At 38.2% G+C, this 24772-nt stretch overlaps 2 protein-coding genes, 1 long non-coding RNA gene and 1 pseudogene across 3 annotated transcripts; 1 reads left to right on the top strand and 3 right to left on the bottom strand.

Annotated features, from left to right (window-relative positions):
* Nucleotides 1-4839: 4839 nt before the first annotated feature.
* On the bottom strand, nt 4840-8069 carry LOC144654661 (hippocalcin-like protein 1 pseudogene; annotated as a pseudogene).
* A 5574-nt stretch (nt 8070-13643) lies between these two features.
* On the top strand, nt 13644-16212 carry LOC144654615 (uncharacterized). Its single transcript, XM_078514808.1, has 2 exons — nt 13644-14624; nt 15602-16212. The coding sequence occupies exons 1-2, from the start codon at nt 14024-14026 to the stop codon at nt 16042-16044; spliced, it is 1044 nt and encodes a 347-aa protein (XP_078370934.1). The 5' UTR covers nt 13644-14023; the 3' UTR covers nt 16045-16212.
* Nucleotides 16213-16618: 406 nt separating this feature from the next.
* LOC144654660 (uncharacterized) lies at nt 16619-19567 on the bottom strand. Its single transcript, XR_013570967.1, has 2 exons — nt 17287-19567; nt 16619-17083 (listed from the first exon to the last, which is right to left on the bottom strand). It is a non-coding gene; the product is annotated as an uncharacterized LOC144654660 (long non-coding RNA).
* Nucleotides 19568-19643: 76 nt separating this feature from the next.
* LOC144654750 (endoplasmic reticulum membrane protein complex subunit 7-like) lies at nt 19644-24754 on the bottom strand. Its single transcript, XM_078514982.1, has 4 exons — nt 24532-24754; nt 22529-22851; nt 21027-21107; nt 19644-20161 (listed from the first exon to the last, which is right to left on the bottom strand). The coding sequence occupies exons 1-4, from the start codon at nt 24674-24676 to the stop codon at nt 20003-20005; spliced, it is 708 nt and encodes a 235-aa protein (XP_078371108.1). The 5' UTR covers nt 24677-24754; the 3' UTR covers nt 19644-20002.
* Between the last annotated feature and the right edge of the window lie 18 nt (nt 24755-24772).

Below are 24772 nucleotides of genomic sequence, written 5' to 3'. Positions count from 1 at the left end.
GATGTCAAAGGGTCTGCTTCGGTTGATCGCTATACAAATAAGAAAATATATGTTATTGCGGTTTTCAGTGAAATGCGAACTCTAAGGATGGGCCGATACTCGATACCAAACATTCGATACACCGATATTTTGACAGTTTTGAAAAGTATCGATACTTTAGAAAAATATCGCACTTTCGATACGTTTTCGATATTGCACACGTGACCTGAGCCTACGGTCTTCTGGTCAGCACCTGCGGTTGAAAAATACAATTTTGCTCAAAGAAATATTGATGTTCTTGTCAATAGTTGAATTTTTCTTGCCCATACTTTATGTCCACACATTGCTGATGCAATAGTGAAACAAAAAGACCAAAATCAGCATTCTCGGCTAACATTTATAATGCCAGGTCTGTCTTTTGTATGGTCACGTGACAAACCAATGACATCAGGACAGAAATGACGTCATAATATCGATATCGATATCGATATCGAGAAAAAAGGCAAATATCGTATCGATATCGTATGGTTTTGAAAAACCAGTATCGGCCCATCCTTAGCGAACTCCGAAATGCAATCCTCAACCAACTGTTTACGCTTTTTGCTGCCGTCAATCATCTTAGCGGACCTCTCAGGAAACAGAAGTTCGCATCAAACGGGTCAAAAGGTCACCACTTTCAGTTGTGATTGGTAGATTTCGATCCATTTTGTTTGTTTCTGTTTTTCATGGTCCGATGGCTGTCGCCGTAATTATGATTGACGGCAGCGAAAAACGCAATCGTTAGTTGGATTTTGAATCTTAGAATTCGCATTTCACTGAAAACCGCAATAATCGAGCGGTTTTCAATTGAGCATCGCCGGTAAATTTAAAAGCGAAGTAATCACTCGATATAATCACAAAGGACACAGACAATCCAGTGAGCCAATTAAAACTCGAAATGCAGCCGACGCGAAGCGTGCGCAAGCGAGGCCGATTGGTTTTGGTTTTACTTCTGATTGTTTGAAAAAAAAAGTTGCGCGAGTTTTTGAAACCGATCACTAAACGTAGCAAAGCAAACCCAAAGCAAATGCATGTGACAACCGCTCTACACCCCGTTAGTCTAGATAAAAATGATTGACACGTCGAGATATCGAGAGGCAGGTTTTTAGGGGGCCTGAAGTATTGGAATGTGGTACAAGGGTAACCGCTGAAAAGTTTTCTAACACACTGTACTTTGGTCGATCAATGCTAACCCTCTATATTAGCTTATGTCAAAATAATCACATCAAAGGAATGCTCAATCATTCGAGAGCAAGTAATGGCTATCTGCGTGACGTAGCAGGTTACCATGGCAACAGTATAACACTAAAAGGGTATTAACGTTTTGCGAAGGTTCCTAAAAAATTCCTTAGAGATTAACAAAAATATGAGGTAGAGCTTTCAAAATTTAAATCATAACATTTCTGGATTTGTTTTAAAATATCTGTTAAATCACTCTCCTTCAGAAGCAAATGCACTTCCAAGTGAAGTATGTTGTTGTGAACTTTAACCTCTTAAAAACCAACCTTAGATTGTCGGGCCAAGCATAATGACTTGAGCCTTCGTAATATTCCGCGTGATATTCAAATGTTTCGTTTTTTTCTGTTGTAGCTACAACAGAAAACGGTGGTTGGTGCTTTAGTCATATATGGCTGGAACTACAAAAAGTTTTTAATTAGAGTCCGCCGAAAATATCCGCGACTATAAATTTTTTTAGTGTTAGTATAAATGAACACTAGTCCTGCGATGAATCACAATTTATTTACTAACTCTGCGAAAAAAATAGGCACTGCTCGTAGTCTACCATGCAGTGCAATTCAGGACTCGATCGGATTACAGCAGAAAACATGTTGTTGTCAATTTTAGTACTGTCACAAATATGCACATACGGAACGCTCGAACTCGGGGCCATTTAAATATATTATAACAACATTTTTTGTTTCAAAAATCATCAACAGAATGCAGACTTACCAGCTAACGTTTGCCCAAGTTGCTCTTCTCCCAATGAGCGATTAACTGTGCAAAATAATTCAATATTGCGATAGTTTTGCTGAAAAATTCAAGCAAACGTTTGAAAAATAGACCTGGTTTGTTGTTTACAAAGGAAAAGTGACACGCAAAATAATTTTTGTGGACTATAACATTGTTTATTTCAACTCACTTTGCATTGACGTACGCCAATGTGAAAACTTACGTCATTGTCTTAATTCTAAAATAAACTGTCGACTTCTTTTTAATACTATTTCTAAAACTTGGAAATACTCGATGGGTTTTTTATTTTGTTTCGACTTATTTCATGGCCTTTACTTCTGTTTGGTTTGACTTTTCCAAGCCCAGGCGTGAACTGATAAATGTAAAAAGAATCTTGTAGGCAAAATAGTCATTTTATGTTTTGAAAACTATTTTAAACCACACATGTAACGTAACTCTTACTAAAGCTAATTGATTATTTGATACGTTTTACGTCATTCGGTGGAAATATGACGTCAGTTATGATCAGTTCGTACCTACAGGTCTTAGCTAAATAGCAAAGCTAAACGAAAAGGTTTATTTCGCCATAACCATAAAAGAACAGGTTAAGAGAACAGGTTTAGCTCGCCATAACAACTCGGGGATTAAATGGCTGAGAAAAACGAGCAAAACAAAGGCGGGACAAACGGGACAGGCAAGCAAGGGACTAGGCTCGAGTTCCAGCCGCTTTTCGGGAAAATGCATGAGCCCGCGCTTCTCCCCCCGAAAGCACCGAGACTCGAGAAGGCGGCAGAAATCGAGCCTAGCAAGGAACAAGCGGGACAAAGTATCAACGTGGTACGGTGTTTAAAATTACTTCGTGTGGCATGTAATTTGAAATTGTTACATTTTATGTTTATGTCTAGACATAATGTTCGGTTATTTTTGACGCTCTGATTTCCAACAAACATTTTTCGATTTGTTGATATAAGAAATTCGGAAAAGTGGGTAGGTGGGACGAATTATCTCATCTATTTTTGGCATGGGAGAGGAGGGGGTGGGGAATGCAGGAGGGAGGGGAAGAGGCGTGCAAAACTATAGTTTCAAAATGGAGAGAGCCTCGCGACAAAAAACAGTTACTGTGAATAAAGTAATTTAACTAATAGACCATATTCACATTCACGCCATGATGGTTTTCATATTATAATGCAAATTAGCTGCGTAGTTTGTTTACATGCCGTTTCTCTGAAAATCGGCTCTTCGAAATAGTGAACTATGTGCGCCAAAATAACATTTGAGAGCCAAGTTATGGAATAATGATTTCATTATTAAGGTTGTTTGAAAAAACTGCTCGATATACTTGACTTGTTACTTACGCAAACCGTTTTCGTTTTATCGAAAGCGCCAAATTGCGTAAAACTTAGAATATTATAATAAAGTATTTTTTTCGTTTGTCTCACGATGTAGTCAATTGTGATGGAGATCGCGACGTTTCGACTGCACACTGCTAGTCTTTATCAGGCGATAAGGTCGACTGGTTATGCGTTGCTGCGCTGTGATTGGTTGGTTTTCAACAGCTGTGATTGGTGCATTTTGATCCTCGCTGTTCCGGTGTCCATTTGTTCCCTCGGCGGTCCGCTGTCGTACAGTTCTCCTGTTGCTGTGTTGTTTGATCGTGGGCATCCATGCTTTAGGAATTTCAATTCCACTAACCGCACCTCCACAACTAAATTACTAATCACATTGCTAACCGAGGTGGCCTCCCCTATAAGCCTGGTGGTTTCTGGAGGTCTCCTCGCCTTAACATAATTATTGCTGTAATATTGTCCGCGTGCGCCGAGATTGTGGTGAAACGAAAAAGTTTTAACATGGATAGTAAAAAATAAAGTATTTTCCTTTTACTATCCATGGTTTTAAACAGCCAATCAGATTCAGACGCCTTTGTGGCGGGTTTTTAGAATAGCCCACTAAGGTAAACAACAATTAATACAAAGCCATATTTCGTCAATTTTTGGCGAGATTTTCGGCTTACGTCCTCGATTTTAAAAGCCCATAGTTTGTCATACAACATTTAATTGGCCTAGAACCCTGTAATTAGCACTATCATCCAGCGATCAGAATAAGGCTAGACAAAATTCAAGTGATTATGGCATGCGATGCATTTACTTGTCAAAGAACGCAGACGGTTTTCTCCAACAGCGGCAAAATCTGTCTGCACCGTTTTCACAGACCACGGATTTCCCTAATTAACAACTAATCCAAAGCCCAAAATTATTTGACCATTTATCTAAAGCTATATATTTCAAAAACTAAATACGCAGAGTTTTGGTCTAAACTGTTCTGAAATAAGTGGTAGGGAACTTTACCCTCGAAAAACATTGTCTTTGAATATTTAACTGAAGATAAAACCTTTATTTGGGGATAAAAATCAAACTTCGGCTATAAATATGGATTGTTTTGAAGGCGCGCGGAAAAACCTTGAAAATAAAAACGGATCATTATTTTTAAGTTTCCTACGACATAAATGTGAATTTTGGCTGTTCAAAAAGCTGTTAAAATCCGTGACGTAGTCCCTTTAAGTAATTGGATGCACCATGTTTGCACTTGTTTTATATAACAAGGAAAAAACCGCAAATGTGCCTATGTTCTGACTGAGATTTCGGTCGCCAGTTGGGTGATACAGGGATGATAAATTATGGAAACACTTTCTAAAAGTCTCAGTTGCAAATTTTTAAAGTTTTAAAAATTTTGAAACTCGTTTGGAAAGAGACTGCATAACACGACATATGTACTCGTTGATGACAGACCATAATACTCTGCAAACAATATTAATTTGACATGTTTGAAAGGATAGCATAAATTAACACTTAATGAAGAAAAAATACTTTTGTGAAGTAAAACATTTCTTTATTACTAAACTTACAAGTCAGTTAAAAGTTAAAGAAAGTACAATTCTAAAGTTCTCAACGGAATAGGGATGAACTATTTCATCTCTCTTAAGGTTAAATTACAAAACAAATGTTACAAATAGAACTATTCAACATTAACTTGCTTTAACATCGCCAAAAAGCGTTGAATACAATTCATATGGAAATTCAACGTAGAAATACTCTCATAGCTAAGTCTTTGCTAGGAAACTTAGTGTGCTAATGTTTCAATCAGTTATAAAGAAAACACTGTTACTGAAAGAACTTAAGAGGAAATCCGCCAGGACTTCGAGTAGTTATTGGACAAAATTATGTACCAAAACTATTTACACCTGATTGCAAGCTTTTGTGTTACTGCTTCAAATATCTTATCGAAAGAAATCTTTTCTAACAACACCAAACATCGAAAACAAATTTCAAAGTTCCACTGAATTCCCATGAATCGCTTAAAAAATGTGAGCTTTTGCCCATAGCTTGTGATCTTTGAATATCATTTTCTCAGACTCTGGTAAGAAATTGTTGTACCAGAATTATTTCCACCTTATTGCAAACTTTTTTGTTACTGCTTCAAATATCTTATCAAAAGAAATCTTTTCTAACAACACCAAACATCGAAAACAAATTTCGAAGTTCTGGTACTTGATTTTTGTCCAACTTTAATAAATATTACTCGACTTCCTAGTGGATTCCGTCTTAAAATTTCGGGGTGAACCCTAACGACAATAAGAAGCCCTGAAAAAGCTGATTTAAAACTACGACTACAATGTTATATATTCCTAGTCATTCAATTATTGTTATTACGATTGTTGTTACTATTGTCAACTATGAACTTCTGTCAATAAATTTAGATCGAGAAATTTTTTATCCAAGAAATAATTACATGTAATAAATATTTTCCAAAGAGTGACATGTACACATTATTGTAAAACAGCCCTCAGGTAAATTGGAATTTCTATTTTGACGCGGAAAGTAAGTCTAAATACACACACTTTTGCTCTAATTCTAGGTTGCAAATCAGTTAAGTTTTTAAATTTTTATTTTGCCTTATTCGATAACAATTGTCCGAAAAAAATAAAGGTGTCAGACTGCAGGTTTTCGACCCGTTTGTCGGTTTATGTTGCAGTCCACAATTTATAAAGAACAAAGCCCTCAAAAGCTCAAAATTACCATTCTGTGACACACAGCTGTGACTTCATAAATAAAACAAAAGTGAAAATATTTACATTCGCGATAGGAAGTCCTCATTTTTCTCTCGCATTCACCGCCAATCTCTAAAACAAAAACTAGCGATTTAGACAAACCTTTTTTAAAACAAAATTCAGTATTTATATCAACTCTGGAATTTACTGTTGTTGTGTTGAAAAATCCTATTTATTAACAGAACGCCTCGAAGAAAGCTGTTCTAGTTTTTTCTACGGGCAATTGGTTTAACCGCACGAGATTTAAATACTATTCCGTTGTTTAATATTTCAAAAGGTTTGATCAAATGATCTGAGCCAGCTTTGAATAATCGCAGGCTATGGTGTAATGAGTTGATCCTCCACAACGCTAAGGTTTTGCTGTTCATATTAGCGCTTGAAAGACCAAGTTCAAAAGCGATGATTTGAGAGTGGTAAGCGTGAAACAACTAAAATATTAAACGCATTTCAGACAATGTTGACACCAAGGGTTACTCATTTGTATGAGTAGAAACGAGACGCATAAATTTATCCACGTTAAATTATTTGTGACGGGCATTCGAAAAAATCTACAGGAGCGTCGCCGGTTTTTAGTTAAAATTGTGTGCTACTTTGATATGATAACTAGGTAGCCGGCTGGCTCTTTTAGTGTTTTTATCTAATGGACGAACATTTTCGTTAAACGCGACCGATAATCGCGTGAATTCAACACATACACATCAAAAGCCTAAATTCGTGCAAACGGAAAATTTAGTGCCTTATGTTTCACCGACTCATTCCTTTTTACACCTTCACTAAAAGCCGTTTTCATGCTTCAAAGGAAAAAAATCCGTTACAATTACCAAGTGAAACATACCGTTTCGACAGACTACCGTGCATATGCGAGCTCGGGGAAATTATTCCACCGTAAATTCGAACGTAGCGTAATATTGAGTGTAAACACTGCATAGCAATCCATTAGTTTAGTTTACTTCGCGCCGGCTGGATCCAATAACCGCATAAGAGAAGGGTAACACTGAATGCCGCGTACAAATTCATTCTGCGTAATTGTGCCATCATTGTCACGATCGAGCTTTGCAAACAGCTTGTTAGTAAACTTCTCTGGCGTGTTTTCATCTCTTGGCATATTTACCCGATCGCCAGCCAGACGGAAGATCCCTCGCACAATCTCCAGCATTTCGCGTCGAGACACCGAGCCGCTGCCATCAGAATCGTACATCTCGAACGCCCAGCGAAGTTTCTGCTCTTGCGTCCCTCGGGATATTATGGACAAACCTTGTATGAACTCGTGAAAGTCAATTGTTCCATCGTTGTTTTTGTCGAATGTGCGAAAAACGTGCCCCGCGAAAATGGTGGCGTCGCCAGTGGAATAGTGGTTCTTGTAGATTTCCGCGAATTTCTTTTCGGACATTTTTCCATTCGGGCACTTCTCCCTGAACGCTTTATGCCAAGTGTGTAGCTCATCTTCGGTGAATTCGGTTGATAATCGCAGCTCTTGGATTTCATCCGGCGAGAGCTTGTTTTTACTTGTCTTTTTGCCTGGTTTTGTCCCCTTGTTCCCCATTTCCTTGAGTTCGAAGGTTCCTCAGTTCGCGATCTCGCGATTTCCCGCCCCCAGTGTTAGCCGACTCTCGCACGATCAGCTAAGCGCTGCAAAATGCTGAATTTAAATTCACGTTGCGCTGAAAAGGCTTCACCACGCGATTGGTTGCCAACTAATTTGCATACAACAACTTCATCGCCTCTCAATAAAGTGACTTTGTCGTGGTGACGGAATACAAATGATTCTTGATCACGCCAAAGGTGCAGTGTAAATCATTAATGAAGTTGATAATCAAAATGTCTTCTATCACATAACCCTGAGGAGCAAGATATAAAAAAATACAGATAGAAAAAAATCAGCCAACAATGAGATATTTTTTGCGACAATAAAACGCCGATTTCACGAATAACGTCTACGATACATTAAGTTTACTCTTGTTTCCTTTTTGACAAAGACATTTTTTGAACGCCTTTTTAATTTTGCCTATTGAAAGTTCGTGCTTGAAGGCAATTTTTAGTCCAATCTGCGCGACATCGGTTTTCAATGACAACTAAATGGGCTTTGCAGTCTGATAAGGGAACAATTACGCGAAAAAAGTTACCAATGTTAATATTAATGTGGTAAACATTGTCAACATTGGCGCCTTTGAAGATTTGAAAGTTCCGCGGCGGTTTTCCACAGTTTTTTTAACCAATATGTTGCCCAGTGTTTAAGTTTTATTTGAGAAAGCGTTTCCTTCACGCCCGCGCGTAAAATCACCTGAGACTCGCTTGTGAACATCTGTTACCATCACTTTGAAATTAAAAGTCGAAACGCGGGAAGCCATCTCCAGCAACATATAAACAACAGAAAACAATTAATTTTGAAAACCTTTCGAGCTGCTAAGAGCAAAACTCAGAGTAAATTTGGCCATGACAGAATTCGCGTGGGTATTTTCATCACCAAATTTGGAAATACAGCATTTGTATGGGGCTTAGATAAGCAAAATGTTTGGTCTAAAGTGTATAGTGGCCGGGATAAGGATGTCTGCGTGAAGAAATTAATCTCTGGTGAGAGAGATTTAACGGTCAGAAAATATACAAAAACAGCAGATTTTCCCGTGATACCGTATAATGTTAGCGCAAACAATTAGCACTGTTGTCGGCTGGAAAATCTTCCATTTAACCATAACATAGAGTTATTACGCCTTTTTTTTCATGAGGCGAGCGTTTATACAATTGACAGATAAAATAAAACAAGACACCAGTTATTATTATAGCTCGTAAAATCTTAAGATGAAAAACAAAAATATGTAAACAATTACAAGTGTTTATTGAAAGTAATCTCTGTTCTGTTTAGATTCAAGAACAAGCTTAAGTTGAATTACTTGACTCTTTTTCGGAGAAGAATTTATTCTTAGAATGCAGGTTCGCTTAAAAAAAAACAAAGGAGTTATGGTAAATGCTGAAATTTTCTACCTATTTCAAGCATATTCAATCAGTACTGATTCCACAAACTGGAAATACAAATTAATATTTGAAAAGCAAAACTTTGACTTCTAATGAATATTTATCATTGTTATTTTCTCGTTCTTTCACTGTTCTATTCTGTATTCATAAAAATTGTTTCATCTGCTCATTACTGCTATTTCAATGAAAAAATATTTAACATCAATCACGGCTTTAGATATCGCTCGAAGACCTTGGATATTTTAATTCCCATAAGCAATGCGGTGGTTGAAGGGACATGCGAATTATCTTGTTCAGTGATATATCCCTATCAGTAGATAAATAGCGTTATTTGTTTTACGGTTTCGAGAGAATCCCAAAAACAATCAGGCTTTAAACTGGCGTCCTTTCTTTGTAGACAATGATAATAGTCGCAAATTTACCAGTATCCGGCATAAATACGGAAAACTATTCAATGGAAATCGATTTAATAACTAGGGAAATGCGAAATCCAAATTATTAGAATCGATACACTAGATAAACGCTTCAACAAGAAAATAAACGTCAATAAATTTTCGCCAAGGCCAAAAGTAACTGTTAGCTAAGAGACGAGTCTGAATTTCGCCCTTTATCCATTTTTTGATATTAATTTGTGTGTGTTTATGAGTTGATAGCGTCTATTCAAAAATCGGGAGACATGACTATTTATCATAGAGAATCGAAATTAAAATCACGCCTTGGTGGTGACGGCCCCGGAGTTCAGTGTTAATTACCAAAAGAGATCGTGTGTTTCGATAAATAGTCAAAACATGATTAACAAAAATTCATGTCTTACCATGTTTTTCAAAGCTGAATCAGTTGCATATCGGTTAAAGGGAACAGCAGGTGGGCTTTCCCGTTGCTCGGTTTCCCATAGTTGCCTGTATTTCTCAAAGTTGCTCAGTTGCTCCAAAAATCCAAAAAGTTGCTTCTGATAATAGTTGTCGGTTGCTCCAAATCCATATGCTGCTTCTAATCAAGATAATTTCTCTAAAATATGCTTTTCCCTTTGAGGGTGATTTCTGTTTTTTGCATTTTAAGCAGGTATCTAAAAAAAGGGAGAAATGTTGAGGATTCTGAGATCGTGAGATTCGTGTTTTCTGCGAGTTTTGTATTTTTTGAGAAAGTTGGTCGTCCGGCATCGAGGCGTTCGATCGCCTTTGAACAACACTCGGATAACTGGGATCTCGTCGAGCCAATGCAACAAGTTCGGAGGGGCTCGAAGGTGAAAAGTTGTATCCTGGAAAGTTGCAAAGTGCGAGCACTTGTGTAAAGCTAACAGCAGGCCGCAGAAAGTGATAATGATAACAAGAATTTTCTTCAGACTCAGACAATGTAGCATTTTTTTCTAGGCCTTCATTTGCATGTGAGCGTGGCGAACGAAATACTATTAATTAACAACACCTTTTATTTGAGGCAGATGTACGGAAAACGTTACAAAATTGCCGTTTATTTTTTATACAAATTTGTTTTCTTTTTCATTACATATACGACATTCTAACATTGTAGTTAGGTGATGTATAACTACTTGTCTTGACAAAAGACCATTCTTGACTGTACCTACACGTGTAAGGCCTTGTCTTGACGTTATATTTCAACAGAAGTCTATTTCTGGAGCGTCATTGAAGAACTGAATCGAAGACGCTAGAGGATCAGGTCTTAATAAAGACGAGTTTTCTATTCATATTCAGATCAGCTATCATTTACTTGCATGGATCTCCAGCGACACTGTGGCACTAATACGAATGCTTCCCCGCACGGGCGCAATAAACGCAACTGATACACGCGTCTAAGGATTTCTTGAGAACAGGTTCAACTGGTAAAACAAGATTCACAGAGCTGATGCCACCAGCTGTTACGGCTGAATCAGTTACACTGTGGTTGAACAGCATGCCTTCATGCAAGACATCTGCGTCAGTCTCCGATCATTATCATAATCAAAACCGACCAAAACAAAGAAATCCCTCACAGAGGTTAAAGTGTAGGCGTTTTTGTATCACAAAATCTAAGATGAGTTTCTCTTTGCGATAAACATCATGTTCTTATCTCGTTTCCTTTACGATAGCCATCAGCATTGTGTCACGTTCCAAATCTGTCTTGGTAACATACACTGTGTTTATCGAAATCAAAGCTCATTAATTACTATGTTTGGTCGTTCAAAATTGTGTTTTTCCATTACAAAGGAGAGAGTCTCTCTTAGTAAAAAAGACATAATTGTAGGCATCATAACAAGAACATGCCCCTTACTGAACTATCTTCTCATTATCGCAAAACTCTATCTATGGGATTGTAGAAGGAACCAAACTATTCCAAATATTAAAGCTTTTAATTTTAAAGTTCAAATAAAATATGAAATTGAACTATACATAGCACGTAATGGGAAAAAAAAGGAATTTTTAAGAGAAAAATGGGCTGCTTTTCAAATATTATAATTTATCTTTTTTTTTCTTTTCTTTTTTTTTTGGAACAAGTAGTGGAGAAAGAATGTTAAGTATTTGTATAATTTATATCGTAGTTTTTCCTCTTTTTGTATAAAATTTAGATGTTGTATTTGTAATATTTGTTTATTGTAATATGTGTGTTTTGCAGCAATAATTAAAAAAAAAGAAAATCGTGTTGCGCTCACTCAAGAAACTACAGACCATTACAATGTAAACGACGACCCCTGGAGAGCGTAACTTATTATCGATTACAACAAAACTAAAACACATACAGTTGGCCAAACTGTGACATTACATTTTGTTAATCAAAATCCGCATAACCGTAATGTTTATTTTTACTACAAGAATAAATCTGATTCAATAAAAAAAAAAACTGATATCAAAGTCCAGTTCAATGCACCTGGGCACATTCCTATTATCTTCTAAAAAAATCTCCTCTCCAATTTTTCCAATTAACTAAGTATACTTTGAGTACGTAAGGTACAGCACGAAACACGATTTGTTATAAATTCGGAAATCGCCAAATTTACTTTTATTTAATATCGCTAAAAGTTTATTTGAATTAAGGGTTGCCAATACTATACAGATATGATATTAAACGATGAGTGAAATGGGATTTTACCGTGGAAGACAAGTAATATTTACAAGTGTTTAGTTTAATAACACCGGCCCAGTTTTGATAAATGAATGGTCTGCAGCATTCCATAACTACGTGACAATCGCGTGTAGTATGTTGCGCGTAGCACATTAATTTTCGCAGCAACTTATTTCGAATTTTTTGTTTGTGTGTTTTCGTTTTTTTTTTTAATTAAGCTGTCGCCTTCCTTGCAATAGCAACATTAACCCAAACACCGTATTTTCTCCAATAATCCACCCACTTTTGATTATCGCCCCCACAAATAATCAGCCCCTCCCTTTGAAGGAAATATTCTCAGAAAATTTATTTTTCAGTTTTTGGACAATACCAACAACTTTATCCTACTCGAATAATTACTATCTTCTTGGCCTTTTTGGTTGCCCTAGGGCGATTATTCGTGGAAATATAGTATTTGGTGACCATCCTGTACCCCAGAGAATCTTATCTGTTGGGGGAATCCTGTGTCAGTCTGCTGTAATTAAAAACACCAATCTTATGGGTATTCGGTTGAAACAATGAAAACGTTTCTAATTGGTCAATTTGTGACGCGCGAATAATTGAAACCTGGTGGTTGGAGCGAAGAAAAAAGTGGTGTCAAAAATTTGTGGTCATCGGTAGCGGCTGCGAAATCTTTTGGTGAAACTTTGTTAGAGGATGTTCTTTTGGGATCATCAGTACAAAAGGGATACACACAGTATGAAGATTTTCGTATAAATAGGGCAGATAGTTCTGTTCAAAAGCAACAAAAGCATCAAACAGTGCTTTTGAGACAAACACTTATTGTTAAGTACCTTTTCTTTTCAATCCATATGACGCTTTTTCAAGCCTAGCTTTAGCTAAAGCGAAGTCTATAGCTTTTCTTTAGCGCCGCCATTTTTGGTTTTGGGCTGTGGAGCATGCGCTGTGAAACTAACATAACCACATTTTGGCTCCGTACTGAGTTTCCCCAGAGCCTTCTTGTCCTGCGCAGTAAAGAACCTCGGGCTATAGAGCTCTGGGTTCGAGAACAATTTGGTGACCCAATCGTTTCATCTGGAAATGAGCTAGGTAAGTAACACTTACACTGCATCTCATAATCGTATAGCATAAAAAGTAACAGAGCAGTCTACACGAGCTTGTATATTCTTTCTGCAGTCAAAATTATACCTGCAAACAAACTCTGCGCTCTTTGCTGTGCCGTTAAACCAGACGAGGAAGCAAATAAACGCCTACATCCAGTCCGGGATTTTGTTTGCTTTTTTTTAAAAAAATGAACCAGAACGAGATTATCGGAGAAGTTTTTTTCGCGCTATAGTTAGACGCGATTAGACCACAGGAAATTACTCGCCTTCGTTTGCTGCGAGCGACGCTCTGACTAAAATAAATATTGCGGAATTGTTTGTTCTCTATTTCACCGCTGTAAGGTAATGTAATCAAATGAATTCACAACTTCATTAAAAGGGAATTGTAATTCTCCGTTTTAAAAAATGGTGTTTGTGTGTCTAATTTAAAGACGCAGGAAACTATGTCTTTCTTACACGAGAAAACGTCAGCATCAGTTCTTTTCCAAACAATCTTAAAATCTACAACACTTAGTTTTGTCTGTATTTGTCTTCATCTTCTTTCTATAACGAGTGCTAAAGACCTACAATATTATGATTAATTACCCTGTAACTTTCTTGGCAAAACATTAGAAATTATCATCTAATTTATAATTTAGGTAATTCTAAACTTTTCGCCAATCACGTAAGGCATCTGCAATGAAGAGAAATATTTGCCTAATGTGTATCTTTTGATGTGTTAATTGCGGTTAAAACTCCATTATCGTTCCTTCGTCTTGACAAAGAAGAACGAAATTATTGAAATGCATAGCGATACAGTAGCTAGGAAGAAGTACTAAACAACATGGCCGCTACCAAATCGAAACCAGTCCCAAGAAAAGACAAGATTTGCGTTTGGACCTTGCCTGAAGGCACACAGCCTGCAGTTCGCGTTACAGTTGATGGCGGGAAAATCCGCACAGAAGATCTGCTTGAAATAGTTGGCAAAACTTTAGAAATTCGTGCTAACAGCCTGCCGTTTTTCGGGCTCTTTCGCGGTATCGAGAACCCCACGAAGAAATATGGAAATAACGAAATGATCTACCTTCCTTGCCGCTACGTGATTTCAATTCAACGCTGGTCTTTCGATATCCCGAGAGAGCAAAAGTACCTGAAGACAGACGCGGGTGCCATGCGTTTGATTTGCGTGCAGTGCATGGAGGACATTAGATGCGGCAGACTCAAACCCAAACCCGAGCACATTCCACTAATGAAGGAATACAGAAACCCTGCTTTTCCTTGCGACAAACAATACGTGGAATTGTGTCAGGCCATGCCTGGTTATGGCTATGTTTTCCTGAGTGATTGCACGGTTCAGAACGATGTTAAGGTGAAGGATGTCCGACTGACAGAAGGAATGAAGGTGGATCTGACAGCCAATAGAAGAGGGTTATTGATAAAATCAAGTGAGTATATTACAGTGAAAACCCACGTACCGTATTTATTCGATTAAACGCCGCCCTCGAATACATGCCGTGCATTTGGGCAGGAATATTAATTAATGCTGCCCTCGAATAAACGCCGCACATTTGGGTAGAAAGATTAATAAACGCTGCATCATGATTCGGCGTTTATTCCAATAATAGAGTCAAAAGGCAAATGCATTAATAATCAAGTTTGCGCAAGCCTCAAAAATAATATTTTCGTTGATTGTAACAATGTTTTAAGACATTGAAAATGACTTTCAGACAAGCAATAAAACTTTTTTCTGTTTTTAACATTTAAATTTTCAGTTTCCGGCTATATATTGTTCAGGGGGGGGAGAACCCACAAAAAAAAAAAAAAATTTTTTTTTTTTTTTAATTTAAAAAATTTTTTAAAAAAAAAAAAAAAAAAAAAAAAAAAAAAAAAAAAAAAAAAAAAAAAAAAAAATCACCAACAACAACATCTTTAACAACCGGCCCATGTATATCTGGTATATGACCCCCTGATTTTCGACAACAGCTGAAATGGTTTGAACTTATACTGACTGAAAAACGGCAAGGATGGGACCAAAAACCAGGCGTCCGTCTTATAGAGGTGTCTGTTAATTCGTTCTTATGTAAATGGTGTTTATTTGGCCAAATTTCAGCCTGGAGTTCCTTAATCCACAGTTTCTCATGTGGGTTTTAAAAAGAGAAAGATATAATTTTGTTTAAAACTAAACTTTCACGACATCAACTTTTCGCGTTTTTCTTTCGTTTTCTGGCGCAATAATTTGACAGTGCAACGAAAACAATCTCACAAATTATTAAGTGTTGCAGAATATTGCTTTTGCCTTTGTTCTGAGGAATGCTAGCTATGTAATCCTTGGCATAGGCTTCCATACCCTCTCAATCTCAATTCATCTCATACAATAATAATTAAATACCCGTAATGATTTAATGCACATCAATTTCAACAGAAAAAACATCTTTTTTCGCTCCGTGGCAAAAAATTCGGCGCTGGACCCAGGCGCAGGGAGACAGTGTTCACTTCGAGATTTACTTCACAGAGGAGCTGCGTTTTGAGTGGGTGGAGGTAGAAACGGAACAAGTTGCGTTCCTTATGTCAGTTATTGCTGAGTTTGTCTACCTTAAGCAAAACGAATCCAACGAACCAGAGGTCGATAGAACCAACTGGAACAAGGGCGCCCAGACCAAAAAGCTGACATGGAAAATGATCAAAAAGGAGCTGTTCTCCAAGGAGGAAAACAAGGAGGAAAGTGAAGATGAAGACGAACCATGCCAAGGGTTTGACAACTTGGAAGACGAGGCGTCAACTGATGATGAAGCATCAAGCGACGGCGAGGAAGGCGCTAAGGCCGCTCCACCTTCACGCCGTGGCTCGCAATATCGCTTCAGCTGACATTTTTTTCTTCTTCTGTAACCCAGCGATGTCTTCCGTTACCGTCTGAGAAAACAGTGGCCATTATCTTTCGAAATCTTGGCACAAACAACTTTTTTCACGTACAAAAAAGCGCTTGCACTAATCTCATACCCAGATCTTTTTAAACCTCTCGGTACGACATTGCGACATTCACGGGGGGGTTCCCAAATTACCCCCAGCATGGCCCCACAAAAATAACTAATCTGCTTAGCACCACCTCTTCCTAAAACTGTGGGACCTACAAGACAGCATTCCCACCGAAAGAGATACTACCCCCCCCCCCCCCCCCGCCTTTCCGAAGTAGACATTGTCTTTGATGTGCACGGTTTACATTTAGTTCACTCTTCAAGTACATTTGTACAAAATAAAACATAAGCGGTTTACACCGAACACAGGCATATGAGGGTACAAAAGTAAAAATAAATTGTGTTTTGCATAACCTGCCTGGCAGGACGAAGTCAGTGGGGAAGAAATGTGAAGTGCGTAAAGAGAGCTTAAAACGCAATCGCTTGGGGCTGGTGTCTGTGGTAAGAAACAGAACAAACAGAGGTAATTAGTTGTTAAAAGTTTATTAAAACGAGCTGCATGTTCAGTTTTAGCTCCAGTCCGGCACATTTGTATGACTGTTACAAGGACACAATGGATAAATTACAGCAAAAATTCAGATATCATTTTATAAAACACTCATAACTTTCAATGATGTATTTTCATAACAGTACTGGCTCTGGTTGTTCAAAGCAAGATTAAGCAGCATTAGTTAGTGTGACCTCAGTTTTGTCAGTTTGCGAGTGAGGTATTCTGGTTATATTTTTTTCTTTGGCTTTGATGTCAACTAATCTTAAACCCAACAAAATCAAAGCAGTTAAAAACCACTCTTTTATTCAAGAAAAAACTAAAGCCTCAACATTACTGTGCGACTACTCCAACCTAGGCCACCTGACAAAATCTGTGCAAAATAGGGAATGAAAACCTTATATGTTGACATATAGACATCCCACAAATTATGGATCTACACCAGCTGCATAGAGCAGTTTTCAATTGAGTGTCGTAAACCAAACCAAAGTAACCCGGCCATCCCCAAGTGAACCAATCAACTAGCACTGCTGGCGGCGCGGGGTGCGCGGCGGTCCGATGTGGTCCGGGCTGTGGGGCGCGGATTTTCAGCCAATCACTCGTGTTGCAACCAAAGCAAACGCAATTTACTTTCGACACTCAGTGAACCGCTCTAATACAGAAGCAATTAATTTGTTACTGTTTTTATTGTTTTAACATGCAAACACTATTGGTCAATTTGTAAAGAATTTGCTTGGGTGGCCTTGGTTGGAGAAGTCACACTACCACTTTAAAGGGACATAGTCAGCGTTCAGACCGCGCTGACCTGGACACTAGTTTACACGTTTTGAAAAAAGGCCACCTTAACCCGAAATCAAAAATATGCGTAGAGAACCTTCAGAAATCTACTTCAATCTTCTCAGTGTTATTTTTTTTCTAAATTTTTCCCATTTAGTGAAACACTGAGAAGATTGAACCAGATTTCTGAAGCTTCGTTTTGAAAAAAGTCCACGGTGGACTTTTTTCAAAACGAACGCTGACCATGTCCAGAGCTGTGCTCTAAGGGTGTCCGGGTGCCTCAGGCGACTAACTTTTGTCTTTGGGCGACCTGATAATCTTATTTCTTTCATATAAGCTTTATTCTGGGCACCCTGGGTCTCATAGTTTGGAACCTTTGGGCTCCTTGTAATTTTTCTTAGAGCACAGCATTTTTGTCCCTTTAAATCCTGTATTAATGTTAATTTGCTATCGAACAACCAGGCCCTGTACAAACACAAGTGAACTGTTAAGACGGAATCCACTAGGAAGTCGAGTAATATTTATTACAGTTGGACAAATATCAAGTACCAGAATAATTTAAATCCTATTGCGTTATTTCCTACCCTTAATAAAAGGTAAAGATGTAAGTAATTATCCGTGATAACACCAACAACAATTTCTTATCAGAGTCTGAGAAAATGAATTTCAAAGTTCACAAGGTATAGGCAAAATCTCACGTGTAGCCATTTTGTAAATTCGTCTTAAGCAATTTAGTGGAATTCAGCGGAACTTCGAAATTTGTTTTCGATGTTTGGTGTTGTTAGAAAAGATTTCTTTTGATAAGATATTTGAAGCAGTAACAAAAAAGTTTGCAATAAGGTGGAAATAATTCTGGTACAACAATTTCTTATCAGAGTCTGAGAAAATGATATTCAAAGTTCACAAGCTATGGGCAAAAGCTCACATCTTTTAAGCGATTCATGGGAATTCAGTGGAACTTCGAAATTTGTTTTCGATGTTTGGTGTTGCTAGAAAAGATTTCTTTCGATAAGATATTTGAAGCAGTAACACAAAAGCTTGCAATCAGGTGTAAATAGTTTTGGTACATAATTTTGTCCAATAACTACTTGAAGTCCTGGCGGATTTCCTCTTAATCCCTTCAGTCCCATTCGCCAAGGTCAAAATGTCAATTCTCCTTACCAAGTTCACACATTTCTTTCAATGTTAGTTCCGAGAATTTGGTATTGCATCAAGACAATATCTCCCAGTTGATGGTTACCCATATCTTCATTACCTGTCTGTGTGCGTACCGTGGACACTGTGTTCACAATATTAAGATATTAGGAAATCATTATCACTCATGGGCATTAAAGCAGTTTTCAATTGAGTGTCGTAAATCTAAAACCAAAGTAATCACTTTAGCCAATCACAAAGTACACAGGCAATCAGTGAACCAATCAAAATTCGTAGCAAGTACATGTAGCTGACACGAGCGCGGGGAAAATGCGTGAGCGCGTCACGATTGGTTTTGGTTTTACTTCTGATTGGCTGAGAAAGTGGCGCGAGATTTTTGAGCCAATCACTAAGCGTAGCAATGCAAAACCAAAGCAAACGTAATTTACTTTCGACACTCAAGTGAAAACCGCTATAAAGGGTTAATAATACTGTCTCTTGTTCTTGAGAAACTCAAGTATGTTATAAATACAATTATGGATCAATTCGACACACTCTGTACATACACGATGGCTGATAGCATACAACTTTACAATGCTGATTGAAAGTAAAAAATGACATCAAACATGAGCTGCGAATGGAATGATAAAGCATAATGATTGTTTGCAATTTGCATAAGCAATTTTTAAGCCTAAAAAAAAGAAAAGAAATCAGAACCTCAACAGGATTTTAACCCAAGACCAATTTTCATGCTACATTGTATACCAACTAAGCTACATGTATGAAACCATAATGTACACAGATTTATACCATGCCATAGAAAATACAGCCAATCAGAATACAGGAAAGCCGTTGTATATTCGACAGTATTCAACCCAACCTTCCCATAGTGCGCTGCGACTGTATTCTCGACGAAATTTAGTAAGCGTATTTTCTATGGCATGGTATAAAATAGTTACACAACACTTTCTCGTGGTATACTATGGAATATCCCACTTGTCACTTGTATTTTCTTGGCATACACCCCCTAAAGCCGTGTGTTCCGAAAGTCCATAGTTCCACTCGCTACTTTTACACACATAGGCCGTTGAAAAGACACCGACCAGAGAGCAATATAACAAGCTTAAAACATTCATGTCCCCTTAATGTGGAGCTGTATAAATTTTAGCCAGTTATTCATGACAGAATCCTGCCAGAGCACCCAGGTCCTACTGAAAGCCATGAATTTCCTTTGGGAGAAATGTTTTTACAGTGAAAGGCTTCATATAGCTCAGTTGGTTTATCACACCAGTGATAGAAGGGTCACCAGTTCAACTCAAATTTAAACCCTGATTTTTTTCTTGTTGTAAATTGCAAACACATGGTTGTTACAAGTAATTGCCAGTAATTAATATCGGTTCAGCTACATTTTTACAAACAGTAATGATTATTGCACAATAATTTATGATAGAACTCAACGTCTCCTTGGGCTTGAGCCTATTGCGGCTTTCTTTGGTGCTGTTTTACTGGTAGTCTTTTTCTTGCTGCCAGTAGAGAAGTTCTTGGCAAACCAGTCTGAGATGTCTGGTAAATCTTTGGACTGATTAAACATGCTCATTGACGATTGCATTTCCTAAAAGAAAGGATTAAAACTGGTCAGAGCTCTAGCAGGTAAAATTCAACTCAGGCCAAACTGGCCCACAAAACCAGAGCTTATCCCAGATATGGGGAGCAATTGAAGCAACTAGGAGTATTCTAACTCTGTTTGAATAGGATGTTAGTCCATCACAGGTTACCCCGCATTTGTCAGGTTGCCCTTACAGCCGATTTCAGTGCAGTGTTTAGACCCAGGTTTTTCAAAACATCATTCGCCCGTCGATCAATCGCCCCAATGTACTGGCGATAAAAAATTTCATTCCGTGGCCACAACTCTTTACAGAATTTTTAACTGGCACAGCCTGAACCCTTGTGCAGTTAGGTTATCAGAAATGGCTTTGCTTTGTTTAACCATCAGAATAAAACACCATATAAAAAACAAAAGATACAATAATTCCATGCTAAGCGAGCAGTAAACATCTGGCACAACAGTTTCATCCACTTGACAAACGTAGAACTCTGAAGGCTTGAAATTGAAGTTTATGTCTCCCAAATAAAGTTTGACCAAATTTGTGCAGGCACAAAATTACTTATTGACACTTTCGCAAATGCCTTGGGCAAATGATCGACAGTTGAATGATGTTTTGAAAAACCCTGGTCTACATACTGCACTGAAACGGCTGTAACAAACTGCTGGTACCCATTTTACCCCTGGGTGTAGAGATGCACAGTGAGAGTGAAGTTTCAGCATTGCTATCAGTATTGTACAGTATGTAACACTCTAATTCATTTTCACTTTACTTTTTCCTGAAGTCACTTCTTGTCGGCCAGATTTGTTTTTTTTCTGCCAACTTTTTAATGCCAGTAACACATGTACCGGTCACCTTTTGTCTAACTCCTACCTTTTGTGTTTCTGGATCTTGGCTATTTATTAGTTTGGGTAAAACTAACAGCAGAAGCAGTGGTAGCACCATCATCAACACCTGTGCAAAATGAAAATGGAAGAAATAACTTTAGCTTCAAAGCTTTTTTAACCACTAAAGCATCAGAACTAGACAAGTTTCCTTTACAGATCAATTGGCAAAACCTAGGACATGTCAATGTACAACAACATGCACTAGCTGTCACAGGGCTGCAAATAAAAGTCAGTCATTGGACATTGGCCAACCAAAAATTAATTTGCTCATGTCCGACGAACTGCCAAGTGTCGTCGGACATGATGTCCGGACAATTTTAGGATCGTAAATCATTTTACGCCAACGATGAATAAAAATCTGTCCGACCTCAATTTTGTTTTGCCCGACCAAGATGGTGTCTTAGTAGGACATATGTCCTTTCAAGTGAAAAAAATAATTTGCAGCCCTGTTATCATGTATCCCCGGATTTTATTTTAAGTCAGTGCTTATGAATGAAAAAATTGTGTATCACTGTTCAGACAAAGCAAGATTTTTAACCTAAACAAACAGCAACAATCACTTTGAAAGTTAAGTAGAGTTTATTTTCACCATCACGTACATACTGTAAGTCTCTAAGTCATTCAATGGCATTTTAATGCAAGAAACCGACACATAATCCTCCTTTTGGTGCAAAAGGTCATACAGAAGAAAAGGTACAGGTAATGCCTGCTGTCAAGCCAAGTGGCTCATCAGGCTGGAGCCTATCCTGGTTTTGCAGGCATGAGGTGGCTAGGAGTATTTCTACTCCCCCCCCCCCCCCCCCCCCCCAAGATGGGATGCTAGTCCATTGCAGGGTTACCCCAAGCAGTAAATTCTTTGGTGCCCATTTATAAACCTTGTTGGAGAAAGGCACTGTGAGAGTTAAGTGTCTTGCCCAAGACCACAGTGCAGTGCCCTAGCTAGGGCTCGAGCCCGGACTGCTCAATCCAGAGTCTGGGGCACTAACCGTCAGGCCACCGTGACTCCCAATGCAGAAGAAAAACTACCAGTAAGCACTAAAGGCATCTGATAATGATACAGTAGCCTATGCTCTGCTCTTACTTCATGTAGATGCATAAAATGACAGATGCACAATAGGCCATTTCCGAGTTACCCTTTGCCTCTGTTTCAAAACGAGTCCACATGCAAAAACATCAATATGAAAATGAGTGTCACCTACAGGTCCATTTAAATAATAATAATAATTTATTTCTTGCGCATTCAACGATGAAAATGCACACCCCCTGTAAGTCTTGGTCTTAAACACTGGTTTGTGCAGTCGCAGGTGATCATGGTTGGAACGAAGACACCTTATCGGTTGATGAATGCAAATCAAACTCATCTTCAATTTCACTTAAATGGTTTCGCACATAGACTCATTTTGAAACAGAGACAAAGGGTAACTCTGAAATGGCCTATTTGTTTTGATAATTATTATGGGCAAACATCTAGTACAGTCTCATACTTACCATAGGATTAAAAAGCATATCAGTCACTTTCCATTGCTCTCGCTTCTCAAAGAAAGGTGCAGGTTCTTTAGCTTTAAACTTCAGAGGATAAGGAACTGTAACAACAGCTGAATTCTGAAGAAAATTCACTTTTCTTGCTCTTATTTTACCCTTTGCTCTGCCGCTGATATCAACTCTGACAGGTTCAAACATGTTATTTGGTGTAAGAACTTCAACTACATAAGAACCAGCAGGAACATCATTTACAGTGAAGCTACCATCAGTTTTGAGAAACCCAACATAACTTCCACCATCTACAAGGACTCTTGTTTGCGAAATCCAGTCTGAAGAGAAGTTGAATAAAAAATAAATAAATATCTTAATTGACCATTCCCTGAATAGGACCAGGCTTTTAGCCAAAATTTAAAAAGTGGGAGTCCCCATAGGAGCGCCTGAGGAGAATGCAAGGTGTTTTTCTGCAGTTACAAGTGCAAAGGTATCTAAAGACCCCTAACTTTCCAAATTTGCTATAAAAAAACCTCTGTATTCCGGTATTTATGTTAATTTTCTCTGAAAAGTAGCTGCCCATAGGACTCCTGGACTCCCACCTGGCTAAAAACCTGAATAGGATTAAACAGATACTGAAACAAAATTAATATCTTAACACACAACTGGCAGGAGGCAGACCAGTTGGTTATTTAAAAATGTAGCCGAGGAGATCACCTCAGGAATACCAAGAGCAACACCAACTACTGGTCAGAACGACATTAATTTTGAAGTCCCCATGGCCTCCGGATTTTAAGTCCAGGGCTCTAGCCACTTGGCCACCATGCTGCCTAAATAATGTCATACATGTATATTAACTACACTTTGTTTATTTCACCCTGGGCCAACTTGCCAAACCTAGGTCTTAACTTTGAAATGGCCATTTTTTTACTAGAGACGCGTTACCCGTCTAGACGAGCTTCGGCAAAAATTTTGTTGCTCGTCTGGTTATGCGTCTCCAGTATAAAGACGGGCATAAGACGAGTTACCCATCTAGACGAGCTACTTTTCGAAATGCGTCTTAAAAGACGGATAACGAAAGGAAGCTCGTCTAGTCGCGTAACACGTCTTGTGCCCGTCTTTATGATACTAGAGACGCATAACCAGACGAACAATAAAATTTTTGCCGTTCTCGTCTAGTCGCGTAACACGTCTTGTGCCCGTCTTTATGATACTAGAGACGCATAACTAGACGAACAACAAAATTTTTGCCGAAACTCGTCTAGACGGGTAACGCATCTCTAGTAATAAAAACGGCCAATATACTCTAGTAAGAATGGTAATATGCATATACATGTAACGTACACAGACAAACACTACAACCACAACTATATCTGGTCCAGGACTCTTATATATACATGTAGATTCGGTTGGGCAGATGTCAAATGTCACATGTTAAAATTAATGTTGGATGTCGGATCTCCAATGGGGGATCTCAGAGGTCGGATTTTAAGAAGTTGGATGTTAGGCTTGATTTCCAGACACTTTTTCGGGAAATGAGCCCACGGTCAACAAAGACCGGACCCGGGAAGGCAGCAGGAATCGAGCCGTAGTTGGATGTGGAATGGCACTTACAAGCTCCATTCTTACCAAGGGTACTCACACTCGTTTAACGCAGAAAATTGGTCTCTTTTTATTATCCCCTTTATGTTTGCACCATGTTACAGGATTTCATTCTGACTTTTTACAAGTTCAGTTAGTTCAAAATGTTAACTAATATGTCTTGAACAAATTGGAGATCGTTCCTTCATGTACAGCCTCAGTGTTTGGCAAAGAAAGGTATTTAAGCTTATAGTCAGAAAAAATGCAATTTGGCTTAATAAACAAACACTACATCACAGCTTAGTTCTTCCATGCTAAGTCAGGCTAGAGTAAACACTCAAAACAACTGAGATAAATAAAAGACTTAAGAACTACACTAAGTCTTGCTGTAGGATCTACAACACCACACTAAATAGATCAGCTGCATCGTAACTTACCGGCTGGCTTGAAACCTTGAATCGTTATCTTGCCTTCAATTTTGTAACGTTCAGAAGTCTCCTCCACATTGCTGCCGCTTGTTCGCCGTGTGTTTGGAAGAATTAACAACGTTAAATAAACTAGTATACTGTACAATTCTTTCATTTTAACCGCTTTTATGGCAAAATTGCTGAATAATAAACTGCATACAAGGAATATAACATCTGACGGTTCGAAAGAAATTTGCCGATTCACCGACTA

Source organism: Oculina patagonica, chromosome 5 (genome assembly GCF_052425735.1).
Source record: "Oculina patagonica isolate OP01 chromosome 5, crgOcupat, whole genome shotgun sequence".
Lineage (NCBI taxonomy): Eukaryota > Metazoa > Cnidaria > Anthozoa > Scleractinia > Oculinidae > Oculina > Oculina patagonica.
The sequence above is the reverse complement of the archived record's forward strand: the minus strand, read 5'-3'. Positions and strand labels throughout refer to the sequence as shown.